This window comes from Sitodiplosis mosellana, unplaced genomic scaffold, assembly GCF_009176505.1.
Source record: "Sitodiplosis mosellana isolate CC-2019 unplaced genomic scaffold, AAFC_SMos_1.0 Smas_scaffold_5, whole genome shotgun sequence".
Classification (NCBI taxonomy): Eukaryota; Metazoa; Arthropoda; class Insecta; order Diptera; family Cecidomyiidae; genus Sitodiplosis; species Sitodiplosis mosellana.
In genome coordinates this window covers 2201561-2228301 of record NW_022595248.1, presented here as the reverse complement: position 1 = coordinate 2228301, position 26741 = coordinate 2201561, and the positions used below count along the sequence as shown (strand labels likewise).

The window sequence follows — 26741 nt, the reverse complement described above, 5'->3', positions numbered from 1 at the left end:
TATTTTTCTGCATATAAATAAATAAAACCTAATACTGAGAAGAAATTTCATGATCAATGTCAAAAAATACCCGGGTGAACGCGATACGCTTTGATGAAAGCCTACAGTCGTTCGATGAGGCTTTCATAATTTTTATATACATTTTAAATACTGAACGCCTAGGCTTTCATTGCTATTCTCACTTCTTTCGTGCATTCGTAGCATTGAAAGCCTAGGCGTTCAGTATTTAAAATGTATATAAAAATTATGAAAGCCTCATCGAACGACTGTAGGCTTTCATCAAAGCGTATCGCGTTCACCCGGGTAGTCAAAGTTAAACACGTTGACGAAGCCGAGCATATTTCGTCATTTGTTGTTGCATCGCTTTTTAAAGTTGTAATAAAGAAGTTCTTTAAAAGAACATAATTCTACTCTCCCAGTTTGACAGAATCGATTTTGTTCAATATTTTGCCCACTTCAAATCGACTTCAATGCATGATGTTCGTATACCACAAAAAGTTAGAGCACTGAGCTTAAAACGATCACATTCATTAAGGTATTATCGAAATTGTTTTTGCTTGTTTTTCCTGTACCCAGCTGTATATATTTGCTGACAATAAAGAAATTAAGAGAGAATTCGGATGTCATTTTTTTTTTGTTAATCCAATTTCAATTTCAAGATTGACACGTGAAATGTATTGAACACTTTATAATGAACAATATGAATATTGAATAATGCCAACAAATATGACAACCACTTTCAATTTTTGCAACACGGCAATATACATCAGATGTTGACAATCTTATTGTCTTCGATAAAATTAATCGCATTGGTAGTGAAAAATAAACTTGATTTAAACTCGTTCATTTCCTGTGTTTTACTTCTTTTTATTGAAACTGTTCAATGTAGCTTATGTAGATACATGGAGAAGAGAATAAATGAAAAACAGAGATTCGTCGATTTAATCGATATTGTATTCATGATGATCGAACTTTCGAATCATTTTATATTTGAAATGATCAGAGTGTTGGAATAGTTGGGACTGTAGCTGGAGCGGTTGGAACTTCAGGCGGTATCGTATTCACTGGTGGTACATTCGGCGAAGCTGGTGGCGGTTGTGTTTGTGGTGTTGGTACAGTCGTAACGGGTGGTACAGGAGGTATAGTTGTTGTAGGTGTTGTCTGCGTGGGTGATGGAGGTGGTGTATTTACTACTGGAGTTGGCATTGCTGGTACATTCGGTTGAGATGGTGGTGACGGATTTGGCGCAGGTGTGGATGGACTTGCAGGTGCTGGTTGCATAGGCGGCGGATTTTGCGGTTGAATGGGAGAGCTAAATAGCTGAAGAAACTCCCATGGCCAAAAACCCCAAAAATCTCCTCCACAAGGTGCCGAAGATATGTTCTAAATAGAAAAAAGTAAGAATTTGACTAAAAACTTTTGAACGTATAACGAAACGGCTACTTACATCGATCAAACCGATAAAAAGAATAAAAATGATTAAAGACGTTTTATTTTTCATCTTGTAAACGCTGCGTCGATTCAATAATAACTTGAATATTTATCGTTACAGATGCTGTTCTGGTGTGATCTTTGCGATGCACGTATGCTCTTTTATATTCCTAAAATTTCCATTACACAGATGCATTTAAGCAACACATACGGAATTTACTTTAACCGTGTATTCATGTTTTCAGTTAGACTTGCATACGTACAAGTGAAAAATAAATATTTTCAACTCCAAAGTAATTAAAAAATATTTGCTTTTAAAACATCTTCATAAAATGCGCACAGAGTACCAAAATATCTCTGATGCCGAATGCTCAATAATTCTTGCGCAGACACGGCGAAATATCCATTTCGTTCGATTATTATAAGTCAAAACAGCGTAAAAATAATACAATTTCATTTTGTTTATTTTGTTAATGTACCTTTTTAACGATTTTTCGATCAAGTTTTTCGAATTCCAGACCATGAAATGATCGAAGTTTGTTTTTAGCATTGACATTTGACCGTTTGAATGAGATAACAATAATCTGGCAAAGGGACGACACGTTTTGACGAAGTCTACGGCGAACTCATGAACTATCGAAAAGTCAATACAAAATGATACGAGAGTTCGTGGCGCTGCGAGCGCTCAAATGATGTTTGCACTGAAGTGTCGTCAGCTTGTAATCTGGGAAAAATGAGACAATTCTTTTTCTATGTTCATAGCATAAAATTCTATTCAAAGCAAATTAGCAAATTATTATTTCAAATGTGTATATTCACAGAAGTCAGTTGATATAATTAATTAAAAATTGGCATGTATAGAACAGTAGTAGCTTGGTTCAACCTTGTACCCTAGAAAAGTAAAAAAAGTTATAATGAAAATGTTCAAAATCTAAAACTTTCGTTTAACAACTGAGTTGGTATAAATCGACTTTAAAGTTGACAATTCAAAAGCCATGGATTACTTTCACATTTCGACGTGTTCTAAAAAAATCCCTCATCCAAGATGATTTCGTCATTAATTACCGAAAACTCAATGAGAATCATTACCTCTCCGATTAGGACTCAATCAAAATTTATAAATTTATAAAATCTCGATTCATTTCGTCATAATACGTCATTATCGATTCATCGATTGTGCTCAACGATTTGTACACGTGCAATTTATGATGCATATTCTGGAGAAAGAGTTGCAATCGATGGCAATACATCTATTTACGTGTTTTCACAGACACTGCTGTGTTTTCTGTAGAAAAATAAACGAAAATGGTTGATCGGTTGTTTTGGTTGGATAAAAAGCATTGTTTGAGTAAACGTTCGAAATTGTTCATGGTTTAAATAACAATAAACGATCGAATGATTCGAAAACGTAAATAATTCGAATGAATTCAAAACAAAAAATGAAATCTTAATGAAACTAATTGCAATGCAATCACACTTCTTTCAGCTGAACTTTGAAGATTTGTATTTTATTGAATCAAGATGTTACAAGAATTGCAATTTTTTCAGGCATTTTTTCGTCAACTTAGAATTTCCAACTGGGTACAGTTTGTGGAATGTTTCATGGATTTCTAGCTTGGTTCGGGTTATGCAAATAGTGATGAGTATCAAAACGATCGGAGTTTCTTCGATGCCCGTTTTCGCCATCTCTTCCGTTCCTTCCATCTCTTCCGTTCCTTCCATCTTTTCCATCCTTTCCGTTTCCGCCATCTTCACCATCTTCACCGTCTTCACCGTCTTCACCATTCTTTCCGTTCCTTCCATTTTCGCCATCTCTCCTGTTGTTTCCGTCTCTTCCTGGTCTTCCATCTTTTCCATCCTTTCCGTCTTTACCGTTTCTGCCGTTTCGTGCAGGTTGGGATTTCACGGTCTGAATGTAAAAACACGAATAAAATAAATTACTTCAAAATGATGAATATATGAACGAACAACCGAATGATTCTCACCTCAGCGAAAATGATGCACAGAGCTAGGACAATTAAAGCCACCTTGCTGTTCATTTTAAGCGATTGTAATGATTTATTCGGATTCAAAATGAATGATTAACTGAATGCTTAGCTGCGCAGATGATATTCTGATATGATTCCATTGATGCGAATCACTTCATTTATATTCTTAAAATTTCATTACACAAATGCAAAATTGACATGTGTATTTTATTTTTTTCCGTAAAAAAGCAGAAAAAACACATTCGTATGCGCAATTACAAAATGTAAATATTTTCGACTCTATTTCAGTCAGACAATTTACTTATGAATCATTTGAATCAAAAAAATAATGATGCAACGGTTTTATTCAGCCACGCCAGAATTTGTGCGAAACAAAAAGACTCATCCGATAGAATCAATAAATATTGTGAACTTTATTTTGTAAAGAAAAGCCGGTTTGACGCGAAAGAGTTATCTATAAACCGTGACACATTTGATGGATTCTGTCGCTACAAGACGTCTTTAGTGTCAATGTAATCGATGCAGTTGAGGGCGTGAAATATATAGAATCTATAACAATATGAACGCTTTAATCAAACTGGAAAACATCGGAATACGATATTAGCTTTTTGGAAGGTCGCCATAATGCTCTGAAAATCAGTAAAACAAACAAAGTAATTTTATGTTGCTCAACTTCATTTTATTTTCAGATTAAAAAAGTATAAATCTGGAATAAAGCTCAAAGAAAGAATCCATAAATACATGTTGTCTCTCAGAGTTCTGAATCATCAGATTTTCATATGATCAACACGATTGGCTACTGCAATTTATCCTTGCATCACATATTCGACAAATGAAAAGTACGTCATCGATCATGTTCATTCATTCACGCATGTTATTGGTTTCATATGATGACGCATGATCAAGGTTTACATAGCTAGGTATTTTAAATAAATGACAATAAGAGGAAATTTTGCACATTCAGACCAACGTATTTTAATAAAATTATCATGATTCAGAATTGTCAACGAATCAATTCGATGGAAAGAAAAAGATACCAGATCTACTAGTAGTAGCCGCATTGGGTGCAACTGCAGAAAAAATTAAAGGAATTAAAATCACTCTATAAAAATAGATTCGGTTTGGTATCCGAAAAGTTGAAAATAACTATTTAAAATCTGGATTGATTTACTAGTAGTGATGGTGGTGGTACTAGCTTTTAGACCAAATAACCGACAGCTCCAAAGCCACGGGTATCTCTGACACTTTTTCTGGAACAATCCGTATCCGAAGAGATTTCCGGAACACTTGAATCAAAAGAGAAAAATCTGTTGAATCCACTCAAATCAACTCTTCTATCTCGAACCTAAACTCAAGCCATACCTGATGTGCTACCAGCGCAACAATTAGAAAAATTAAAATTATTTTACGTTGCATCTCCCAGACTTGATCAAAATTCAATGAAATTGGAGATTTTCTATTGAAGCCGCAGACGAGAATAATTGCGGAATATCGAACTTCCGCTATTTATACCAATTCAATAAAGGAAATTAATCCACGAGTTGTCTCCTACTTCTTCAATGTTTGAAACTTATTCAACAGAACATTTGAACAGAACACCTTTGCATATTTACTTATTTATATTGAACAAATAAAGTAGCAAATTAATAAGTTTGTTCTCTTCTGATTTTATTTATTTAAACACGGTATATTTATCCATAAATGAAATCTACTACTACTTCCATGATCAATGCGAAAAAATGTGAAAGTTAAACATTTAGACGGAACCAAAAGAGGGAGAAGTAATATGTAAAAAAATGACGATGGTTTCTGTTACAAAGAGAAGTCATTAGTGTCATTCAAAGCGTGTTGAAGATTCAGTTGAAGTTTTGAAATATTTGGCATCTTCAAAATTACAAAAGATTCAATCAAACTGGAAATTCGCTTCAACAATTTGAATAGAATATTTACTATTTTTGAACTACATCATAACGTCCCCGAATTCAATAAAACAAACAACGTAATTTGCTTTGCTCAATAACATGCTTTGCTACATTTTATTTTCATTCGATTGTACAATCCAAAATCCATATTTCGAAGCTTCATCTACAAAGTGGGTGGCTCAATTTCCGACAGAAAATCGGTTGGTTCAAGTGAAGTGCTGCAGAAGAATGGCTTAATGAAGGACAGAGCGGTATTATTCTGACACAAAAATGGGATATTAAAGAAAAATCCTTCGGTGGCCTGTGAAAATCAGATTAACAGTTTTATGATATTATTTTTTCAATAATCCAAATGGAAACGTCGTTAATTACCTGGTAGGCGGAGAGCGTTAAAATAAAAAGGGCCCAAAATAATTTCATCATTTTCTGGCCTTTACTGTAATCAACTTCCTCAAGAATATAACTCAAAAGCGCGCAATGAATAATTGCGAAGTAACTCTGAATGCAATAGAAAATCATGTCCCTTTTATATGGTGGCGACTCTTACAATTTTTCAGATGGGAGCTTTGTTCAGGGAATGTAGAAAAAAAAGTTTGTACGATTACATCAAGGAAATAAATTCATATTTTTATTGTTCACTCAATTTATCTAACTTTTTTTTCCAATTTCTCACTTGTGATATGAATCTTTCTGCAAGAAATACAAAACAATTGATGCACGTAGCTAAATGCTAATTGATCGATCATTCTTTTTGTGTTTCAAACTTATTTTATTATTATGAACTATCAAGTCGATCAGCGTTTAATCGATTTTGAGCTATAACAAATTTTCCCATAGTGGTGGATAATTAGATGAGAGTTTATATTAATTATCATTATGGCTGTCGTAGTCCGCTGGGGGAAAAGTCATGTAGTCGTATTCATCGTGGGTTGAGATGTTCAACAGTTGGCACACTACTGGTTGGATGCCGTATTCAAAATTAGCGCATTTACATTTCTTCACCAAAACCTCCAACGTAATAAAAGCTTCCACCGAAAGCTGAAGTAAAAATTTGAAAGAATATTTTTCGTGGTACATTTTCAATTGAACAATTTACTAGTTTTTTTATTTTTTAGACTGACTACTTACCTCGAATGCAAAGAACGATAAAATAAGAAAGGCCAACACCGCTTTAGCCATTTTCGTGAACCGAATATGCAATGTTCGTCTGAGGGAAAACTGCAACTACCATGTTATCTGATGTTTTATTTATACACTGAAATCTCTCTGAATATTCAAATTTTTCGATTGCGACATTGATCAAGATTAAGAGCATAAAAATGATTAAAAACCAGCTAGATGTACAACCTAATGGTGAATTTTTTTCAAATTGAAGTCAACATTTTTATTTTGGTCTACATTTCTAATCAGCTTTAAAATCTACGCATTTATTCTGGAAACAAAGATTTCTCACTCGAAATTGACAAAAATATATGTATGCATTTTCTTCGGATCACCATTTCACATATAGGTCGCGGCTAAGAACAATGCAACGTTATCATATGAATCAACGTGTTTATACATTGTCTTCAACTTCCTTTTTTTTACTTTCCATGTTTTGTAGGCAGAGTGCCAGAAATTTTATTGTTGTACGTATTTTTTAAGTGCAACGTAATAATCGACAGTCATGTTCTGAAAAAGCTCACATCCAAGATGATGGTTTCGTCATTAATTAACGAAAACTCGATGAGAATAGCCTCTCCGATTAAGACGCAATCAAAATTTGTCAACTGATAAAAACGCAATCGTATTCATTTCATTCCGTCATTATCGGCTCATCGATTTGCACACGTGCGATGTACGACGTATATTCTTGATAAAGAGTTGCAGTCGATCACATTCATTTAAATGTCAATACATATATTTACGTGTTTTCTCAGAGGCAGCTGTGTTTTCTGTAGAAAAATAAACGAAAATGGGTGATCGTTTTTTGTGTGTTGATAAAACGTATTGTTTGAGTATTCTTTCGAAATTGTTCATGGTTGAAAATAACAATAAACGATCCTCGTTAATGATTCGGATGAATTCCGCACTAGATATGATCGTTTGAGGGAAATAATTTAAATGCAAATACTCTTCTTTCAGCTGAATTTTGAAGTTTTTTATTTTATTAAATCAACTTGTTTTGAATTAATTGAACAAGAATTGCAAATATCTAGAATAATAAAAACAAAATGAAATTTAGCCTGCAGGCGAAGAGAAAAAGTAATATGTAGAAGATATTGTTCTGTTATCTTAGTATTTTTGATTGAGATATTCTTCATACTGTTGGACGTATTGGTTGAGGTAAAACTGGTGTATTATTTTGTCCATTTTGAGTTAGATTAGCAGCAATCGGTATTGGTGGGAATTGTCCATTCTGTCCTCCAAGTGGCTGTGTACTTGGCAGTCCAGTTTGGGAAATATTTGATGAATTTGGAATTGGAATTCTTGGTCCAAATCCACCGCCTGGATAGAATCGATCGAATCTACCGTCTTGACGGAATAGACCACCATTCCTTTCTCGTCGGTTTCTCCCAGTTTCACTGTGGCAACGTCGGGAAATAACGTGCTAAATGTGAAGGAAATTTTAAAAATGTTGTATTAGTTTGAAATAATGAATGTATAACCGAACAATTGGAATGATCCTCACCTCGGCGAAAATGATGCATAGAGTTAGGACAATTAAAGCCGTCTTGCTGTTCATTTTAATAAATTGAAATGATTTATTCGGATTCAAAATGAATTATCAACTGAATGCTTAGCTTTGCAGATGCTATTCTGATATGATTCCATTGATGCGAATCACTTCATTTATATTCTCGAAACTTCATTACACAAATGCAATTACTCACCAAATCCATTCAATTCGCAAATGCAGAATGGACACGCACAAAAAAATTTCGCAGAAGAACAGATGAAACACTTCCATACGCGCAATTGAAATGTAAATATTTTCGAATCCGTTTCAAACAGAATATTTGCTTTTAAATCGTTTTCATCGAAAAAATAATGATGCGATGGTTTTGTTTAGCAAAGGTAATTCTTAGAAACAAAAGTGACTCATCAAATCGGAATATTTTAAAATTTCAACAAAGAGAATACTTTACTCAGCGATGCGCGTTACCAGAATTTTGGCTGGTACACAGCACATTTCACCAGTTGCGACTTCGGTCATATATTCGTTGATGCGAGTATAGTGTGAGTACGGCTTAACAGTTAGAACGTGTGTACATGAGGCGCGAACTAAGACGACAATTCACTTCGCAATAATAATTCGACAGCTTCGCACACACGTTGTAACTGGTAAACCGTACACACGAGCCACCGTTTGCTTTGATTCGCATGAACGAATGTATGACCGAAGTAGCAAATGGTGAAATGTGCTGTGTACCAGCCGATCAACTGGTGACGTGCGTCGCTGAGTAGAATTTCGTTTTGGGTAAAGTCGATTTATTGCAACTAATCATGAAATGGGTGAATGTCGATAAATATATAATAATGTAAAAGATGAAAACTCTATGTAGTTAATGCAATTATTTTTGTCTCTTCATGAAATATTTTATCTTGAAGCAGTTGATGCCGTCGAAAACGTCATTGATGTCGTTCATGTTGATTCCGTCGAGACTGTCGACGATATTGTTGATGTAGTAAAAGGTGTCGAGGCTGTTGTTGGAGCAGTAGAAGCTGTTGATACTGTTGTTGAGGCAGTTGTAGCTATAAAATTGTAGAAGACTTGATCAAAATGAGAAGTACTTTCACTTCAATGTTCACTTAACGGTTGCGAGTGATTGAAAAATATTGGTGTGTTACAGAAAATATTTAAAAAAAAAAACATATTTTCAGGCACATAGTTGAAATCATGCCACTCTTAAAGTTTCCTAAAAAAAAATTCAAATTTTCGAGTTTGATCCCATGTGCACATACATGAGCTAAAATTTTGTTCTGAGCAATGCAGGAACAAACACAAACGAATAATTTGATCATCACCGAAAATTCTCTGATACACAAGGAATCATCAGCAGCATTTTTACTCAATAATTTTAAAAGCACATCGATTCCATTTTCCGAATTTATTCAATCGAATTCAATTCTTTATGTCCAATGTTTACATATTTAGATTTAGGTACCAGTCGAAATGGTCGATGCGGTTGTAGAAATCGTAGTCGTCACTATTTTGCTGTATACTTTACAAGCTATGAGCCATGGATACTTTTCACATTTTGCTGCAAACAACTCAAGTATTCCACTAGAACTCTTGAAATTCAGAAAAAACAGAAATGTACTCGATTCAAAACAGTTCACAATGAAATCAACTATACCTGTTGAGCGATCAAAGACACGATCAAAACTATGAAAATGATTTTATTATTCATCCTACAAATTTCGATTTCGATTGAAATTCTCGAGCAATTAGATAAAACTGATATGAAACACATTAATCATCTCTAATTTATACCGATCTTTTGTTGACACAAAAAAATTACTACAACATTGCACTCAGTGAACATTTGGAAGACGATGTGATCAATCAATATTTGAAACTTATGCAAAAAATACTTTAAATGCCTTTGTTAACGTTAGACTCTAAAACGTTATTAATTTAATCAAATAAACAAAAAATGATGAAAATAAACGAAATAACAAATACATCTCAACGTTGAACCTTGATAAAATTGGGTGATTTCTAAGTTACATGCTTATCAATTTTGAAAAAAAAATTCTCATGGATGCTATCGATATGTGTGACAAGTTTCAATATTCAAACGTCATCATAATGCTCCGGAATTCAGTATAGAGTCTATACTATAGACAAACAACGCAATTTGCTTTTGCAGAACTACATTTTATTTTCATTCGATTGTACAATCCATATTTCCAAGCTTCATTTATAAAGTGGGTGGCTCAATTTCCGACAGAAAATCGGTTGGTTCAAGTGAAGTTCTGTTGAATAGCTGACAAAGCCATGGCTTAATGAAGAATCGGGCGGTATTGTTCTGGCACAAGAACGGGAGAGTGAAGAAAAATCCCTCGGTGGCCTGTGAAAATCAGATTGACGGTTTTATGAAAAAACAAAAAAAAAAAAACAAATGGAAACGTCGTTAATTACCTGATAGGCGGACAGCATTAAAATGAGAAGGGCCCAAAATAATTTCATCATTTTCTCACCTTTAATTGTAATCCACTTCTTCAAGAATATAACTCAAAAGCGCGCAATGACTAACTGCGAAGTAACTCTGAATGCAATAGAAAATCATGTCCCTTTTATATGGTGGTGACTCTTTCGAGAATGTAGAGAAAAAAGTTTGTAAGATCGGATCAACGAAATGAATTAAGGAAATGAATTCATATTTTTATTTGTCACTTTCGATATGCATCTTTCTACAAAGAAGATATAAAGCAACAAAGCTTGCAATGATGCACGTGGTTAATCGCTAATTGATCAATCGTTGTTTTTGTTTTTGAAATTGTTGCCCATCCGTTTAAACAGTGAAATATCAAATCGATTAGTTCTTAATCGGTATCGATCTACAACGCAATAATATAATAATGCCCAATTCCAACAATTGGATAAGCACTCGTTTAATAAATAAAACTGTTAATATCAAAATCATCCATTTGTTTGTATTCAATCCAAAACAATATCCAATGAAATGCGCTTGCACATTTTTTTTCGCCGAGAAAATGTGTATTCGGAAAAGCACGATATAGCTCACATTTGAGACGTCAATTTGTTCCTTGAATATCGCTTGCTGCATCGCTTGATTGCAATATAAATATCATCTGAATGTTGAATAAACGCAATTTTCATCAAGTTCGGCTCAAGAACGGAGCTCTGCGGTCTCGTTTTTTACCTGAACAAGTGCAATGCACAAAACTATAAAGAACAATGCGGCTGTAATTTTCGTATTTTTTCAGGAACTATTTGAATTCAATAACTGATTGAATGGTAAATTCTGGAAAATGCTCATCCATCTTTTCTACAATTCGCATGACTGTTTACTGAGTTGCATTGATACCTTAGGGCTGACGTCTTTGCGGTTGCACCACGAATATGAAACCAATAAGTGTACACCCCAGCATATATTTACATGCATATTTTACACATTTGTAAAGTAAACACTTTCAATTTTCTTTCGGTTTCAATTAATTCTCATTCATACTTGATAACAATATTTCGAAGAACAGTACTTCATGTAATTTTTTTGAAAATGGTATGATGAACTCTCCCGAGTGTTTTTTTATTGTTGTTCGTCTAAAAGATATAGTTTGAATTTCCAAACTTCATTCAAGCATTTGGATTACGTTCTTTTGAAATCGTAGAAAGAATTGATTGCAAGAAATACATCAAAAGTCTTTTGCCCTTCTACATTTATTTCAGTTGTCTAATATTATCTATTTTTTCTACTGTTCATTAACTTTAATGGAACTATAATGCCGTCAATTGATCAATCTATCAATTATTATTTCACATGGAACATCATCACCATTTCACTGTTTTGTCAATCGTTGTGTGAATGTTCTACCAATTCGTTGTCGTGTTGCGAGTGAGTTGCAACAGTTGACACACCAATGGGCTAACCGTGTACTGGAAATTGAGATATTGACATTTTGCTTGCAAAAGTGTCAACGTTATGAAAACTCCCTCCGAAAACTGAAAAAATCATTTTTTTTCAACAAATATATTTCGAGGTACATATATTTTCAACTGAGGCAATTACTTACCTCGTATGTAAACAACGATAGAATAAGAAAGACGAACACCATTTTAGCCATTTTTACGATACAAATTTCGTCCAAGATTTTACTGCGGTGGGAAACTGCAGTTGTCATGCCAATTGACGCTTATTTTATACGCTTGAGTCTCATTCTAGATTTATCCTTTTTCAGCTGCAAATTTATTAAGATAACTAAAATGGTCAAAGATTTTTGATCGAAAATGAGATCACTGAGAGAAAAAAAAGTTGATCGACATGCATCAATAACATTATTCGTTTATTCGTCCTTCATTTATTGAATTCAAAATACATTGTGATGGTCTACATTTTTAATCAACCTCAAAATCTACGCATTTATTTTCAAATTGATCGATTGTCATCGGAAACTGACAAAAAAGTGCATTCTGTTAAGGTCGCCATCGCAAATATAGGTCGCGGCTAAAAACAAAACAACGTTATCACAAATCGATAACGTTTACGGGCAACTGGTTTCACTTTCGATATTTTGTATATTTTAACCAATTTTTCTTATTTGAAATGGTGCCGTTGCACTTAGAAGGTAAAATTTGAAAGTCGCAAATGGAGACCATGAATGATATCGACAACAGTCGATATGCAATCATTCAGATTCAATAACTTGTTGATTGCTTAGAATAGTATCGATATCTCCCACGATAGGTGTGGTAGTGTTTAATATTTGACAATGGATTGGATTCTCTCCATCAGGGACCTCCAGTGTAATGCACGATACATCTAATTTTTTGGTTAGTCCGGCACATGTCTGTAAAGAAGAAACAACCACATGCAACTTATATAATTCACACTCACATGATATGATAAAATCATCAGCGCAAACAATAACCAAACAATCTTTGCCATTTCTATTCAAATAGTATTGAGATTCATACAATGTTAGCGTTGACTGATTCCAACGTTTTAGGAAACAGGGGGTGTGTTTCAATATTCATAGTAGATTTAAATGACAAAACACTGCCAAAGAAATAAAAGAATGTAGTTACGGCTTCAAATAACACTTTGAATACCTTTTTTCAATACGAGAAGCACTCGAAGGAATGTTCATTTAAACGAAATATTGTCCAGCATTGAAACAGGAAGTGACATAAATGGAAACCAAATGACGCATTGTCTTTTTGTAAACAGCATTGAAATCAATCATAAAAATCGAAAGTTTATTGAAATGCCCCATTTCTATACTTTGATTTATTGACACATTTTCTTAAAAACAATGAATTTCAGTGTCAACAATTGCTCAAATTCATTAATGAGTCCCGATTTCCAAAATGAAATTCGACCATGAAATGGTGACTTTCGAATTCTTTACGAGACGAAACAAGCCTCTTATCGTTTGTTTCTGTACCAAGGTGACCTACGGGTGCAAGTGTTTTTATTTCTCATTCAGTTCAACTCCGTTCCGTTTACGTTTTTGTTCCGTGTCCATTCTGTGAGTATTTCTTATGGAACTAGCCTATTTCCGTCTTTTTGGATGAATACATCGTCGCTATTTTCCTCTTAGGGCTGTCGTCTTTGTGGTTGCATCACGGATATGAAACCTTTTTACGCATTTGTAAAGTAAATACTTTCAATTTTCTTTCGGTTTCAATAATTTTTTGATTTTTGGAAAACAGATTTAATGTTTCTTTAAATGGAATGACGCTCTTGAGAAAAATGCGTCTAGAAAAGATTATTTGAAATTCAAAACCTTATTTAAGCATATGGATGGCATTTTTCTGGAATCATAGAAAGAAATTATTCAAAATAATACACCAAAAGTCTGTGATTTGCCCTTCTACGTTTACAACCTTAATCCTAGTTTACAGTTTGCCGTGCGAAAAAGAAGTCTGTACATAAATCTCCTTCTGACCAAATTTCATAAGTGGACGCAATTTTTTTTGCATACAAAACAATTGGCGTCCATCGTTTTGCATGCAAAAATTGTGTGGTGAATACCAAATTTCTTTCGCTTGGACATGCAAATAGAACTTAAATTAATCTCAGAAAATTTTCACATACAAAAATGTTCGTAAGATTTTTGCATGCAAAAAAAATCATTTCCATTTTTAGTGCGTCGGTTATTTTTATCCGGGCAAGCCTGGTTACATCAAGGAATCATTGCGATAAAAAAAATTGAAATTTCTTATAGCGAACAGTAAACTCGACTGTATCTACTTTTTTTTACTGTTTATTAACTTTGTTGGAACTATAATGCTATCAATTGATCGATCTACCATGTGACATCATCACCATTTCACTATTTTGCCAATCGTTGTCTGAATGTTCTACCAATGCGTTGTCGTGTTGCGGGTGATGTTCAGCAGTTGACACACCAATGGTTGGACCGTGTACTGGAAATTGGTATATTGACATTTTGATCGCAAAAGTGGCAACGTTATGAAAACTCCATTCGAAAACTAGAAACAATTTTTATTTCAACATATTTTTTTCGTGGTACATTTTCAACTGAGACGATTACTTACCTCGTATGCAAACAGCGATAAAATAACAAAAGCCAACACCATTTTAGCCATTTTTACAACCGAACACAAAATACAACGTTCGTCAAAGATTTTACTGCGGTGGGAAACTGCAGTTGTCATGCCAATTGACGCTTATTTTATACGCTTGAGTCTCTGTATTTATTTTACCTTTTTCTGCTGCGACTTTATCAAGACAACTAAAACGGTTAAAGGTGTTTGATCGAAAATGAGAGCACTGAGAAAAAAAAGTTGAACGAAATGCACACAACAACATCATTCATTTATTGAATTCAAAATACATTATGCAGTCTACATTCTTAATCGGCCTCAAAATCTACGCACCTGTTTTGAAAACGAACAATTGTCATTGGAAATCGATGAAAAAAAGCGTGTTGCATTCCGTTAAGATCACTATCGCAAATATGGGCCGCGGCTAATAAGAACAAAACAACGTTATCACAAATCGATAACGTTTACGGGCAATGTTTCAATCGGTTTCACTTTCGATATGTTGTATGTTCGTAGAACGCTATTATTATTATTATTATTTCAATTATTTTTTTGTTTTAGAATGATGCCTTTGCACGAAAAAAAATTCACTTGAAAGTCGCAAATAATGACCATAAATGATATGGACAATTGTTGATTGCAATCATTCAGATTCAATATCTTGATGATTGTTCAGAAAGTATCTGTCGCAATCGACATATTTACTGTTGTTTAATAAAGCATTATGTAGGTTATTTAATAAAGCATTATTGCTGTGCGATGCACAATTGAAGGTTTTAGGTCATACCATATTGTTTGTCATGAATTTAAAATATGCATAATCGAAACTATATAAACCGAAGTGAATAAACAGAAAACGCTTAGTTCAACTGAACCTGCACATTGAATCGTTTCATTTCAAGAAGGTTTCATTGAGCTGAGACAGTATCGTTAACTCTCCCGTTAGATGCGGTAGTATCTCTATAATTTGGACAATAGATTGGAATCTCTTGTTTAAGGGCCTTCAGAGTTCTGCACGATACTTCAAGAATATGCTGTAATCCATCCATAACGCTTTGCCCGGCACTTGCCTGAAAAGAAGTTATATTATAGAAAAATACACATGCAGCTTATTCAATTCGCACTTACATGATATGATAAAATCATCAGCACAAAGACTGAACAAACAATCTTTGCCATTTTTTTTTCAAATAGTATCGACCTTTACACAAAGATTTGCTAGAGTTGACTGATTCCAACGTTTTGAGAATCAGAGGATGAGTCTCGATATTTATAGTAGATTTCAATTACGAAACAATGGCAAATAATTCAAAAAACGTAGTTACGGATACAAATGGGAATGTGCATTTAAATGAAATACTGTTCAGCTTTGAGAAAAGAGGTGACAACAATGGAAACTAGATGACATTGTCTTTTTTCAAACCGCATTAAAATCAGTCATAAAAATTGAAAGTTTATTGAAATATCTCGTTTTTATACTTCGGAAAATGGAATTCCAAAATTTAACCTTACGAGTTTAGAATTGTTCGTGCGAAAAAAAGTCTGTGCAAAAATCTTTGTCTGAAAATTTTTTCGAGGTGAATGCATTTTTTCACTGGTGGTGAATACCAATTTTTTTTTCGCATGGCCAAAAAAAAGAAAATTCTTTTTTTTATTTTTTATATTAAACTATAATTATTATACCATTGATTGATCAAAAAATGTAGATAAAACTTATATTCACCTCAAAAAATTTGTACATACAAAAAGGTTCGCAAGATTTTTGATTTCCAAAAAACTAATTTCCATTTCTAGCCTCTCGGTTATTTTAACTAGGGCATCCTATGTGTTATGTGCTTTGGATACATCAAGACACAAATAATTGCTCTAGGAACCATGATGATTGACACATAGATAGGCAGAAACAATTTTGGAATTTGAATTCTTTTCTTCGCATGCCCAATTGTGAATTAGATTTTTTCTACTATTTATTAACTACAATGTAACTATAATCAATCCCATCGATTGATCAATCTATCAATGATATCATGGGACATATTTTGTCTCATTGACTATTTTGTCAATCGTGTTCTGAATGTTTTACCAATTCTTTGACACACGAATGTGTACTGGAAATTGAGATATTGACATTTTGCTTGCAAAAGTGTCTACTTTATGAATACTTCGGGATACATTTTTAAATGCAGCGATTACTTACCTCGTATTTAAATAGCGATGAAATAAGAAAGGCCATCACCATTTTACCCATTCTTACAACTTAAAACCAAATGCTTCTCAAAAAGATTCTACTGCGGTGTCCCTTTCTATATTTAATCTTATGCAGCTTTGACTATGCAGCAATTTTATCAAAATAACTGTAATAATAATAATGATGGTCAAAGGTTTTAGATCGAAAAGGAGACCACTGAGAAAAAATGTTGATCGAAATGCACACAACATACTTCGTTCATTCGTCTTTCATTTATTGAATTCAAAATATACACTGTGCTAGTCTAAATTCTGAATCAGCACTAAAAATCAACGCATTTATTTTAAAACTGAACGGCCGTCATCGGAAATTCACAAAACAAATTTTTTTTTGTATATTCGTAGAATGCCATTGATATTATTATTATTATTACATGTATTATTAATATCTATTATTTTAATTCTTCTTTCCTATTTAGAATGATGCCTTTGTACGAAAAAATCCACTTAAAAAGTAAAACTTGAAAATCGCAAATGGAGACCATGAATGATATCGGCAGCATTCGATATGCAATCACTCAGATTCTTGATACGTCCTTGAGATCGTATCGTTATCCCTCATGAAAATTACAGTAGTAGTAGTGTTTCCTTTTAGACAATAGGTTGGATTCAATCCAAGAACGTTGCGCAGAAAACTGCAATTCATTTCATGAAGAGCCTCAATAAAAAACCCGTCACTTGTCTGAAAAGAAGTTATACTATAGAAACAAGCACAAGCAACTTATATAATTCACACTTACATGATATGATAAAATCATCAGTGCAAACAATAACCAAACAATCTTTGCCATTTCTATTCGAATAGTATCGAGATTCACACAGTTATTTCAGAGTTGACTGATTCCAACGTTTTAGGAAACAAAGGGTGGGTTTCAATATTTATAGTAGATTTCATTGACAAAACTCTGGTAAAGAATTCAAAAAATGTAGTTACGGCTTCAAATAACACTTTGAAAATCTTTTCTAATACAGGAAGCAATCAAAGGAATTCGAATGAAATATTGTCCAGCATTGAAACAGGAAGTGACATGAATGGAAACCAAATGACGCATTGTCTTTGAACAGCATTGAAATCAATCATAAAAATCGAAAGTTTATTGAAATGCTCCATTTCTACACTTTGATTTATTGACACATGTTCGTAAACAAAATAAATCTCAGTGTCAAAAACTGTTCAAATTCATAAACAGATTCAAAAAAAATAATTTCTCAAGAAAACATTCCAAATTGTCAACTGGTCGCATTCAAAATACCAAATTGTTCGTGTTGCCCATGTCGAGAAATGATTTCACATGCCTTTCGCCGATTGCAGCGCACCCAAAAACAGTGACGTTTCATACGCACATATACTCGTTCGTATCAGAGTGGTGCAAAAGAGGTGGTGCGAGCGAGAGAACTGGATGGTTTCAGCTCAAATCAATATGGCCGTCAAAAGCTGTGCACAGTGTTTTGTGTGAAAGATTGTAGCTGGACTGAATAATCATCGTCGCTCTTCGACACACACAAGGAGAACTACACAGTGCTAATCGCTTTCGAATTCATAGAGAGAAAGAAAGAAAAGAAAAATACAAAGTTTTTTTTTTGAAGAGAAAACGTAGAAAGAGATTTCGTGATTATAAAAAAAGTGAACCAGTGACTCTTGGATAATTTCTAGCTCGTTTTCGTATTCATTTTTAGAATGTGAGTGCAAAAAACACGAAGAGAAAAAAAAACAAATCAATTTTACTAAAAAATCATTTCATATCGTCAATAGAAAGAAGAAGAAGAAGAAGAGGAAAAAAAACATTAGGGCTTTGACACAAGATAAAACATAATTAGTTTGTGTAATCGTGTCCATTCTCGTTTCGAATGACTTATAATTCAATGGAATTTGGTGTCTGATGAGGTTTCAATGAAAAAAAAAACTCGCTGTTTTTTTCGCACTCTCTGTTGCGTTCATCATCAATTCATCTAACAACGCAAATACGTCTGATTGTAGCTCCGTGATGTTTTTTTTTCTCTCTCTGAGTGAGTGTATGTGCGATATACTGAAATATTCCTTGAAGCAATTGCACGAAATCGCATTTACACACTGATCGGATGCTCAAATCAAGTGCTTCAATAATAAAAAAAACAGATTGGGACGAGAGCAAAAATCAGCGAACAGAGAGACGAAGAAAAAAAAACAGAATCGAATATCACACGAATGCGTCGAAAATGTAATTCAATAAAATATTGAGAACAAAGAGCAAAAGCAACAACAACAATAACAGAAAGTGACAGAGCCAATGGGTTGAACTTGTACGGATACAATACACCACATCCAAATACACACAGTCACACATACGAATGCTGTGCAAAGACCGTGTACATGAGAGAGATAGAGAGAAGTTGAGAAGAAAAAAAAACACCAACACCACAGCCAGTGCAATTTCAATGTAATTACGGAGAAATGAGAAGCAAAAAAAAAACGCAACAATGAAAAGTCAAGTGGCGATCCATGTACCTATTTACTGGATACATTTTGTTGTCTCTCTCACTGGCTCTGAAAATCAAACAAGACAGGAAGCTCTGAAAATCAAATTAGTCGTACGAAAACGATTCAAATATGTGTCTGGTGCAGTTCTATCATGTGTTTGACTTAGATTCCCAATAATATTCCTATGGCTGGACATTTTGCGCGCTGCTCAAAATTTAGGCGTGAGACAGAAAAAAAAGAAAGTAAAATATTTTTCTAGCGCACAAACACACAAACGGAAAAAAAAGTTGTTTTTGCGTTGTGATATTTTCGTTGCAAGTTGTTCAACTTAAGCTGTGTGAAGATTATCGTGCCATATATTACTTTCGTTTGTTAATATCTGTTTGTTTTTTTCCTTTCTTTTGCAACGCAGTTTGGCGGAATTAAGTGGTTTCAGTTTTGTTTTTCCTCGACCGAAAAATCGCAATGATTTTTCCCTTGGATTTGAATACAAATCGCTCGTGTGCAGAACAATGCTTGGATTTTAAGTTTGGATAACAAAAGCATTCGCAAATCAATTATTAGTCATTGACAGTGGTCGGTTGATCGTGTTTCTGTGTGTGTATGAATGTGCAATGCACATTTTGCAAGCGACTGTGAATGCAATCTCTCTTTGTTGCCTGTTTTGCCAATTGCAAACTGCGCCAAGAAGATTGAATTACTATGGCAAACTGCGTTTTAACAGCGAATACCTGATTTTCCACTTGACTTGGAACTGTGTTGCGAAATCACACTACACGCTCAGCGCAAATGATGTGTGTGATAAAATGCGACCGAAAACAGAGCCCATTATTAATTGCACCACCCGAATATACAATAAACTGTAACCAAAATGATGATAAAGGATAAATGTTATCATATTGTTTCTATTGTATTACATTCGCAATAACGGAGCGAATGAAAAGCAAGGCGTGTTGAATGTGCACACCATCACACTGGCAACACAAACAAATGACTTTCAAGTGAATCGTTTCGTTCTTTGTGTCAAGTTGACATCCATCGTCAATTTCCATAGAACTAAAGCACACACATACACTCGCATCCGTAGGCACATTTGTAGATGTTTTTTTTTTCTGTATCCAACATCAAACTGTAGTAAAAAAAAAGTCAAGAAGAAGAAAGAAAGAATAAAAACAGACATAACAGTCAAGTCCAGCACAGACAACTGATTAAAATTCTTTCAAACGCAATACAAGACCCCGTCGTATTTTCTATTTCATTCGTATTTGTTGGATACTCAGCAATATTTTACTGTTGTTGACTCTGTCGCTAGCTATATATGTTTGCTTACTGTGCACACGAACAACGGAGCTCGCGATACACTTGCTCGTTATTATACGACTGGTCTAATGTGTATACACAATTTGTGTGCGATGCGTCATCTCTTTTTGTATGATACAGGAAAAAGAAACGAACGTAAACTAAAATTCGATGAAAAAACAATTATTTTTCCATTCATTCGAAATGTCAAAGCAAATGTGAATTTTAACCATTTTTTTTCTTCATTCGTACAGTGTAGATTGAGTTCATAGACTTGGTGGTGTGCTTCAGTGTAATTTTATTGAATTTTTTTTTAGCCAAGTGTTGAATTAGAGTGTTGGGTTTTTCAAGTGATAATCATCAATCGAAAATTTTTCTACAATTACTGGGTATTGCCTACAGTTTAGCTTCTATCATCATTTAATTACGACGCCCATTCTTCTGTCATAGTTTCTATCTCACGAGATATGAAATCAGGCAAAGATAAACAAGTTTGTTCATAGTTTCTCGAATTTTCAATTCGTCTTATTTCCATGGAATACAATTCTGGATCGATACATTTTCATCAAATTCTCAATGGTCAAATTTGTTTTTTATAAAATCAAGTGTGTTCTCTCGGTGATGACTTCATAAAATTTGTGCTCCATTTGAAATGCAAGACGAAAAGCAATAGGCCACAGACATTTGAGTGGCTAGGTCAATTCGATTTGAACGATTTCTCATTCCAACTATCCAATTAACACAGGCAGCGCGTCATGAATCGCATTGACTCGTTTATTAGTTCGGTGCATGTTAAGCGTATGTTATTCTTTCAATTTTGATGCGTAGCATCAGAATGTGGGAATGATTATTCGGAATTCCATGATTAATCTAGAGTGAGCGAGTGGGAGAGAGAGAGAGAGAGAGTATATACGGGTGTTCTCGAACCAATTTTTTGGTACGGGTGTATTTATTGTGTGTATTGCTGTGCATGTATGCGTCAAGCATTTCAAGTTCGTTAATTGAATTCAGTAATTGAGAGTGTATTTGCTGCGGTGTTACGAAAAGATATCAGCAGAATACTGCATTGTTCCCACCATTCAAAGCACTGTAAACAAACAAAAAGAGGGAAAAAACAATAATAAAGCAGAATTCACTTCGAACTATTAATAAATAAAAGACGGAAAAACACGAAGCCATATCGATGTTTAATAAAATTGAACGATAACATCCATAATTTTTTTTGTTTTTCAACTTTGCATTTGCGTAGCAACGTCAATTCGAAATGTCACGTGTGCTGCTCTACGTATACGCTCTATCTCATTCGCACTTTAATCCGGCGGAAATCAACGCGCAAATCTGAGAATTGTTTGAGAAATTTTTTTTATTGATATTGTTGTTATCTGAAAATGGTTTTTGCATCTATATTCTAGAAAAAACCCATTGATAACGATTGAGCTCAGTGATGAGTTAAATCGTTTCTCATTATGCTTGCATGGTTGTATGCGTGTGTGGAGATCTGATTTTTATACGTTTTGGATTTGTTATTCAAATTAGGAGATCTGTGCGAATTATATGCAAATTGAATGCCAACGAATACGCCCATTCGAGCACAACGATATGGCAAATGCAACAAATGAACATATTTTGTGCTGATCAACACACTTTCACACGCAAACCAGTGTCTGTGTGAGCGTATGGAATGTGTAAGAGCAATGAATTGGTTACGACTGACACCGAATGGTCCTATCTACATAAGCTTCTCGATAAGAACAGCCAACAAAAAAAAATGTTTACAAAATATTTCAAAATACACTCGGTCACAAAATTTATTGTTAAAAGTCAACAAAATATACAGCGAGATACTGAACGAGTTTACGTGTTGCTTTGCTCTTTGTCAAAATTTGTCTGAAAATCATTTTGCAAGCGTTCAAATTTTGCTTACGGTTAGGATTCCGCAGAAAATAAGACACGAGATGACATATATGCATCTGTCACTGTTGCGTTCATTAGTATGAATTGTTGTTGACTTTATATCAGTGCGTTGATAAAGCCCCACCGAAAAAATATTTTTTGCCAAGAATTGTTAGTCAATAAGAAAGAAAGAAGAAATTTCCATACGGAATTGCTACAAAAATGAAAATAACCATTATAACCATTAACCTTTATTCCATAGATAGAACAACAAAAAGCGTCCGCTTCAGATAATTCGAGATAAAAACGCAACAAATCCGCCGAAAACAATTTTAATTAACATAAAATGGCATCGACACCACGCGGAAATGCAGCGCAACGACCAAATGGTTCGGCCCAAGGAAAGATCTGTCAGTTCAAATTGGTGCTGTTGGGAGAGTCGGCGGTAGGGAAATCATCGTTGGTGTTGCGATTCGTCAAGGGGCAATTTCATGAGTTCCAAGAAAGTACAATAGGAGCTGCATTCTTGACGCAAACCGTTTGCATGGAGGACACAGCCGTTAAATTCGAAAGTGAGTTGGGTTTGGTATTTTTGTTTCTGCGTGAAGTCAAGCAATTGTTTGCATCAATTCGATTCGATGCATTGATTTTCATCCGAAATGTCAATTCTGATGTACATTTTCTGTTGTTTATTTTCAGTTTGGGATACGGCTGGCCAGGAAAGGTGAGTAATTTCGCAGTTACAAGTGAAAGTTTTCTAAATTATCCGATTTTTTCGCTGAAAAAGTTTTTGATTTACACGCAACGACTAATATAAATCCCAATTATTTACAACAGATATCACAGCTTAGCACCGATGTACTACCGAGGAGCTCAGGCGGCTATCGTTGTCTACGATATTCAGAATCAGGATAGTTTTCAACGTGCTAAGACCTGGGTGAAAGAACTCCAACGACAGGTAATTAAATGATGAATCATCCACCCACCGCCAGCCAAATTTCTCATGCACGAAAAATCCTTTACTAATTTAATTATTCTCTTCGTCTCTGGCATTCATCCGGCTTATTTGTAACGGATGAACATGTAATCATTTGCGCACGCGATGCACTGAAAAGGCTTCACCAAACATCGTGATTGCTTTGGCCGGCAATAAAGCTGATTTAACGAACAGCCGTGTCGTAGAATTCGAAGAAGCAAAACAATATGCTGAAGAAAATGGATTACTATTTATGGAAACATCCGCCAAAACTGCAATGAATGTTAACGATATATTTTTGGCAATCGGTATGTACATTGGATTGCTGGGATTTGGCACCAAGTTTTCTAATTCAATTTTAGTTCATGGTCTAGTTTGCGTTTTATTCTTATTTCTCTTTAGTTTTTTGTCTATTTTTTCTTTTTTTAGAGAAACTTTTCTTTCAATTTTTTGTTTTTTCTTGTTTCTTCTTTGTTCTCGATCTATTTTTCGCCTTTTTGTCCCTTTGCTATCATTCTAAATGTGCCTATTGTACTTTCAGCAAAAAAATTGCCAAAGAACGAAGGCGGCGGCAGCCAAGGAAATGGACAAGGTAGAAGGCTAGAAAATGAGCAAAATCGACAACCAAACTCGTCGATAAATTGTTGTAAGTGATGTTATGGTAAAGGTACGTATCGAACACATCAACTATTTACCTTCTCAATAACCACCCTTTCAGTGTCGGTTGCACCCTTTCTAATCATTGTCGAAAATTCTTCCACTCTCTCACACAGATTTCACTGGCGATAGCTTTTTGGTTATACATAAAATATATTAAATGTAATTGATTTACACACACACACACACAGAACAAGTGGGCTGGATCAAAAAAAAGAGAAATAAACAGCGAAAAATTTATAAATATATTCATATATATTATAATTATTCTTTCCATTTAATTTAATGTTTATTTTATTAGTATTTTCTGTATTAAACAAAGTAAGAAAGAGATAAATGAAAATCAAGCAAAATTTCACACAGAGCAAATGGATGAAACAGAAAAAAAGATTGAAAAAAAAATAATCACAAATAAAAAATGAAGAGAAAAAAAATGAAGCGAAATTTGCATGTATGATGTATGGAATGTTGTGTATTTCAAGCAGAATTAGTTTGAGCTTATATTTTTTTTTAAGTAAACCAAATCATAATTATTCCTTTCCGTGAAAAGCTAGCCGAATTTGTATTTTGTCCGAAAGTAAATGAAAATTTAAGCAAACCAAATCTAATTTGTCGCGCATAATACACATACACACACACACACACAAGATAATCAATGTTTTGAAAGAAGAGATTCATTTGTTATTGGAATTATAATTACTGAAGAGAAGAAAAAAAAACAAAACAAGCTTATCTGTGCAAATAAAAGCGGCTCATTTGTGCACTTCTCTTCTGCAATGCATATTGTTGTAAGTGGGCGATCATTTCATAAGTGTTTTGAAACCAAACAGAAAATAAAAATCCTCTTTCATTCTTATATATTACACGGCGACCGATCAAGTGTATAACCCAAATATTATTATCAAATCGACTTAGCGAAGCAACGGCGTTTGTTTTCTTTTCAATTTCGCTACAACAACAGAATTTCTCAACACCACAGACAACCCAAACCGATGAGTAATACAGTAATACACGAATCGAGACATTGACCGTGTGGAAAATTTTTTGACTGACTAGTTAACCGATTAATTTTGGGCATTTTGACTGACAGTGGTTGACTAAAAGTGATTATCTCGAACAAATTAAACGTTGTCACGTCAAATCACGGTCGACATGTAACTGTAGTTAACTTTAAAATCACTCTTAGTTAATTTCCAGCCAAATGTCCCAAATTAATCGGCTGACCCAAAGAATGATTAAACATGATTATCTTCATTCAAAATAGTTGATTTCAATCAACATAGCCAGATTCAGTTGTGTACCACTACTCAAAACTATATGCAACTGAGTGGCTGTTAGTCATTTAATTTACACACGCGTAGGGTGAAACAGTAATTTTTCCCAAATAATAGAATCAGCCGGACATGTTAAACGTCTTTTTATGCAATTACGAAACATAGGAAGATGACAATAGCAACCAATTTGCCGAAATCAAGTCACAATCTTTGTTCTGTGCTGGAAGAAAGGAGAAAATAAGATTTAAAAACAATTTAAACGCAGTGATTTTATTACACATACACACACACACACATATATTTCAAAATAGAGTAAACAAAGTGGCTGCAATCGTCAAAACAAACACTTGAAATATAACTGACTTTTTTGTATTTAAAAATAAAAATGATGAAAAAAAACCCAACAAAAACAACAACAACACGTGAATCGATATTTGATAAATAACTATTATTGTGTACATTTGAAAAGGGGAATTCTAAGTAAATAGTTTATAGTTTATAAGTTTATGCAAACAACATCAACAATAACAATTTTGCAGCAGCGCAATGATACCAATCAGTGTTAATTGAAATAAGAGAGAGAGAGTTCATTGAACGGAAATTTTTCTATTGGTATCAAACATAGAATGTGCACGATATTCAATTTACCAATAAAAGAAGCTATAACTCCGACGACGCTTGATTCATATCAATTGAAAAATATTTAGTTGGTTTCACACATTAGCCTCAAGCAGCCAAGGTTATGCGTTGTTTTTCACATTTCCACACAGCGCATGTTGAACTTGGTTACTTTCTTTTTTCCAAATATTCGGTGGCACTTTCGTGTAGTGGCATATTTTTGCATTTCTTTCGCTAATTCCCAACAAATTAAAAAGAAAAACACAAAAAAAAATTTATTCTTTATAAAACAATTTGCAATTATAATGGACATTTTTTGTTCTCTTCTATTTTTTGTGGTGAACGTGATTCATTTAGGTTTCTCTTGTTAAACGTTTTTTTCCAGAAAAAAAAAAATTTTCAACTTTTATTTCTCACAAAGAATGAAACAAAGCAAATTTAATTAGAATCGACAATTTTAATTGATATATATGAAATGAATACAAAAACAAAAAAACTAATGAATTTTTTTACGATACTTTTGTGAAAAACATGAAAAAATAAAAACACCGATTCGATCAGTTAGTTTCCTTTTTGATATAATAAACTGAAATTAAAGGAAATTCGTAGGGAGCTGAAGTAATTAAAAAAAAACAAAAGTAATTGATATATTGAACGTAAGTTTCGGATGAGATGTAAAATTGAACTCATCTATAAATTAAATAAAAATCAAATGATTGAGAGAAAAAAAAACCGAA

General features: G+C 33.9%; 4 protein-coding genes and 4 long non-coding RNA genes across 13 annotated transcripts; 1 reads left to right on the top strand and 7 right to left on the bottom strand.

Moving 5' to 3' along the window:
• Positions 1 to 932: 932 nt before the first annotated feature.
• LOC129567165 (uncharacterized) lies at positions 933 to 2035 on the bottom strand. The gene is made up of 2 exons (XM_055443815.1): positions 1448 to 2035; positions 933 to 1383 (listed from the first exon to the last, which is right to left on the bottom strand). Exons 1-2 carry the CDS (start codon positions 1499 to 1501, stop codon positions 1000 to 1002), a joined length of 438 nt encoding a protein of 145 aa, XP_055299790.1. The 5' UTR covers positions 1502 to 2035; the 3' UTR covers positions 933 to 999.
• An 883-nt stretch (positions 2036 to 2918) lies between these two features.
• LOC129567166 (nacrein-like protein P1) lies at positions 2919 to 3577 on the bottom strand. The gene is made up of 2 exons (XM_055443816.1): positions 3417 to 3577; positions 2919 to 3340 (listed from the first exon to the last, which is right to left on the bottom strand). The coding sequence occupies exons 1-2, from the start codon at positions 3468 to 3470 to the stop codon at positions 3032 to 3034; spliced, it is 363 nt and encodes a 120-aa protein (XP_055299791.1). The 5' UTR covers positions 3471 to 3577; the 3' UTR covers positions 2919 to 3031.
• A 770-nt stretch (positions 3578 to 4347) lies between these two features.
• On the bottom strand, positions 4348 to 4914 carry LOC129567172 (uncharacterized). The gene is made up of 3 exons (XR_008687828.1): positions 4782 to 4914; positions 4591 to 4705; positions 4348 to 4489 (listed from the first exon to the last, which is right to left on the bottom strand). It is a non-coding gene; the product is annotated as an uncharacterized LOC129567172 (long non-coding RNA).
• Positions 4915 to 5422: 508 nt separating this feature from the next.
• LOC129567167 (uncharacterized) lies at positions 5423 to 8196 on the bottom strand. 2 transcript variants are annotated; one of them, XR_008687825.1, is made up of 4 exons: positions 8013 to 8196; positions 6470 to 7931; positions 5714 to 6379; positions 5423 to 5642 (listed from the first exon to the last, which is right to left on the bottom strand). XR_008687825.1 is itself a non-coding variant. In XM_055443819.1 (2 exons), the coding sequence occupies exons 1-2, from the start codon at positions 8064 to 8066 to the stop codon at positions 7641 to 7643; spliced, it is 345 nt and encodes a 114-aa protein (XP_055299794.1). In that variant the 5' UTR covers positions 8067 to 8171; the 3' UTR covers positions 7636 to 7640. The 2 variants fall into 2 exon arrangements, 1 of the variants encoding a protein (XP_055299794.1); XM_055443819.1 differs by lacking the exons at positions 5423 to 5642; positions 5714 to 6379 and having other exon boundaries at positions 7636 to 7931; positions 8013 to 8171.
• A 1994-nt stretch (positions 8197 to 10190) lies between these two features.
• Positions 10191 to 10639, bottom strand: LOC129567170 (uncharacterized). The gene is made up of 2 exons (XR_008687826.1): positions 10470 to 10639; positions 10191 to 10398 (listed from the first exon to the last, which is right to left on the bottom strand). It is a non-coding gene; the product is annotated as an uncharacterized LOC129567170 (long non-coding RNA).
• A 3591-nt stretch (positions 10640 to 14230) lies between these two features.
• Positions 14231 to 14795, bottom strand: LOC129567171 (uncharacterized). The gene is made up of 2 exons (XR_008687827.1): positions 14574 to 14795; positions 14231 to 14507 (listed from the first exon to the last, which is right to left on the bottom strand). It is a non-coding gene; the product is annotated as an uncharacterized LOC129567171 (long non-coding RNA).
• A 2421-nt stretch (positions 14796 to 17216) lies between these two features.
• LOC129567173 (uncharacterized) lies at positions 17217 to 20647 on the bottom strand. Of its 2 annotated transcripts, none has more exons than XR_008687829.1 (3): positions 20618 to 20647; positions 17570 to 17734; positions 17217 to 17511 (listed from the first exon to the last, which is right to left on the bottom strand). It is a non-coding gene; the product is annotated as an uncharacterized LOC129567173 (long non-coding RNA). The 2 variants fall into 2 exon arrangements; XR_008687830.1 differs by lacking the exon at positions 20618 to 20647 and adding an exon at positions 19315 to 19428.
• On the top strand, positions 18259 to 26741 carry LOC129567164 (ras-related protein Rab-5B). Of its 4 annotated transcripts, none has more exons than XM_055443813.1 (7): positions 18259 to 18509; positions 22746 to 23051; positions 23179 to 23203; positions 23317 to 23437; positions 23595 to 23763; positions 23997 to 24122; positions 24229 to 26741. In XM_055443813.1, the coding sequence occupies exons 2-6, from the start codon at positions 22826 to 22828 to the stop codon at positions 24107 to 24109; spliced, it is 654 nt and encodes a 217-aa protein (XP_055299788.1). In that variant the 5' UTR covers positions 18259 to 18509; positions 22746 to 22825; the 3' UTR covers positions 24110 to 24122; positions 24229 to 26741. The 4 variants fall into 4 exon arrangements, with proteins under 4 accessions (XP_055299788.1, XP_055299786.1, XP_055299789.1 ...); XM_055443811.1 differs by having other exon boundaries at positions 18260 to 18509; positions 22742 to 23051; XM_055443814.1 differs by lacking the exon at positions 18259 to 18509 and adding an exon at positions 19392 to 19529 and having other exon boundaries at positions 22742 to 23051.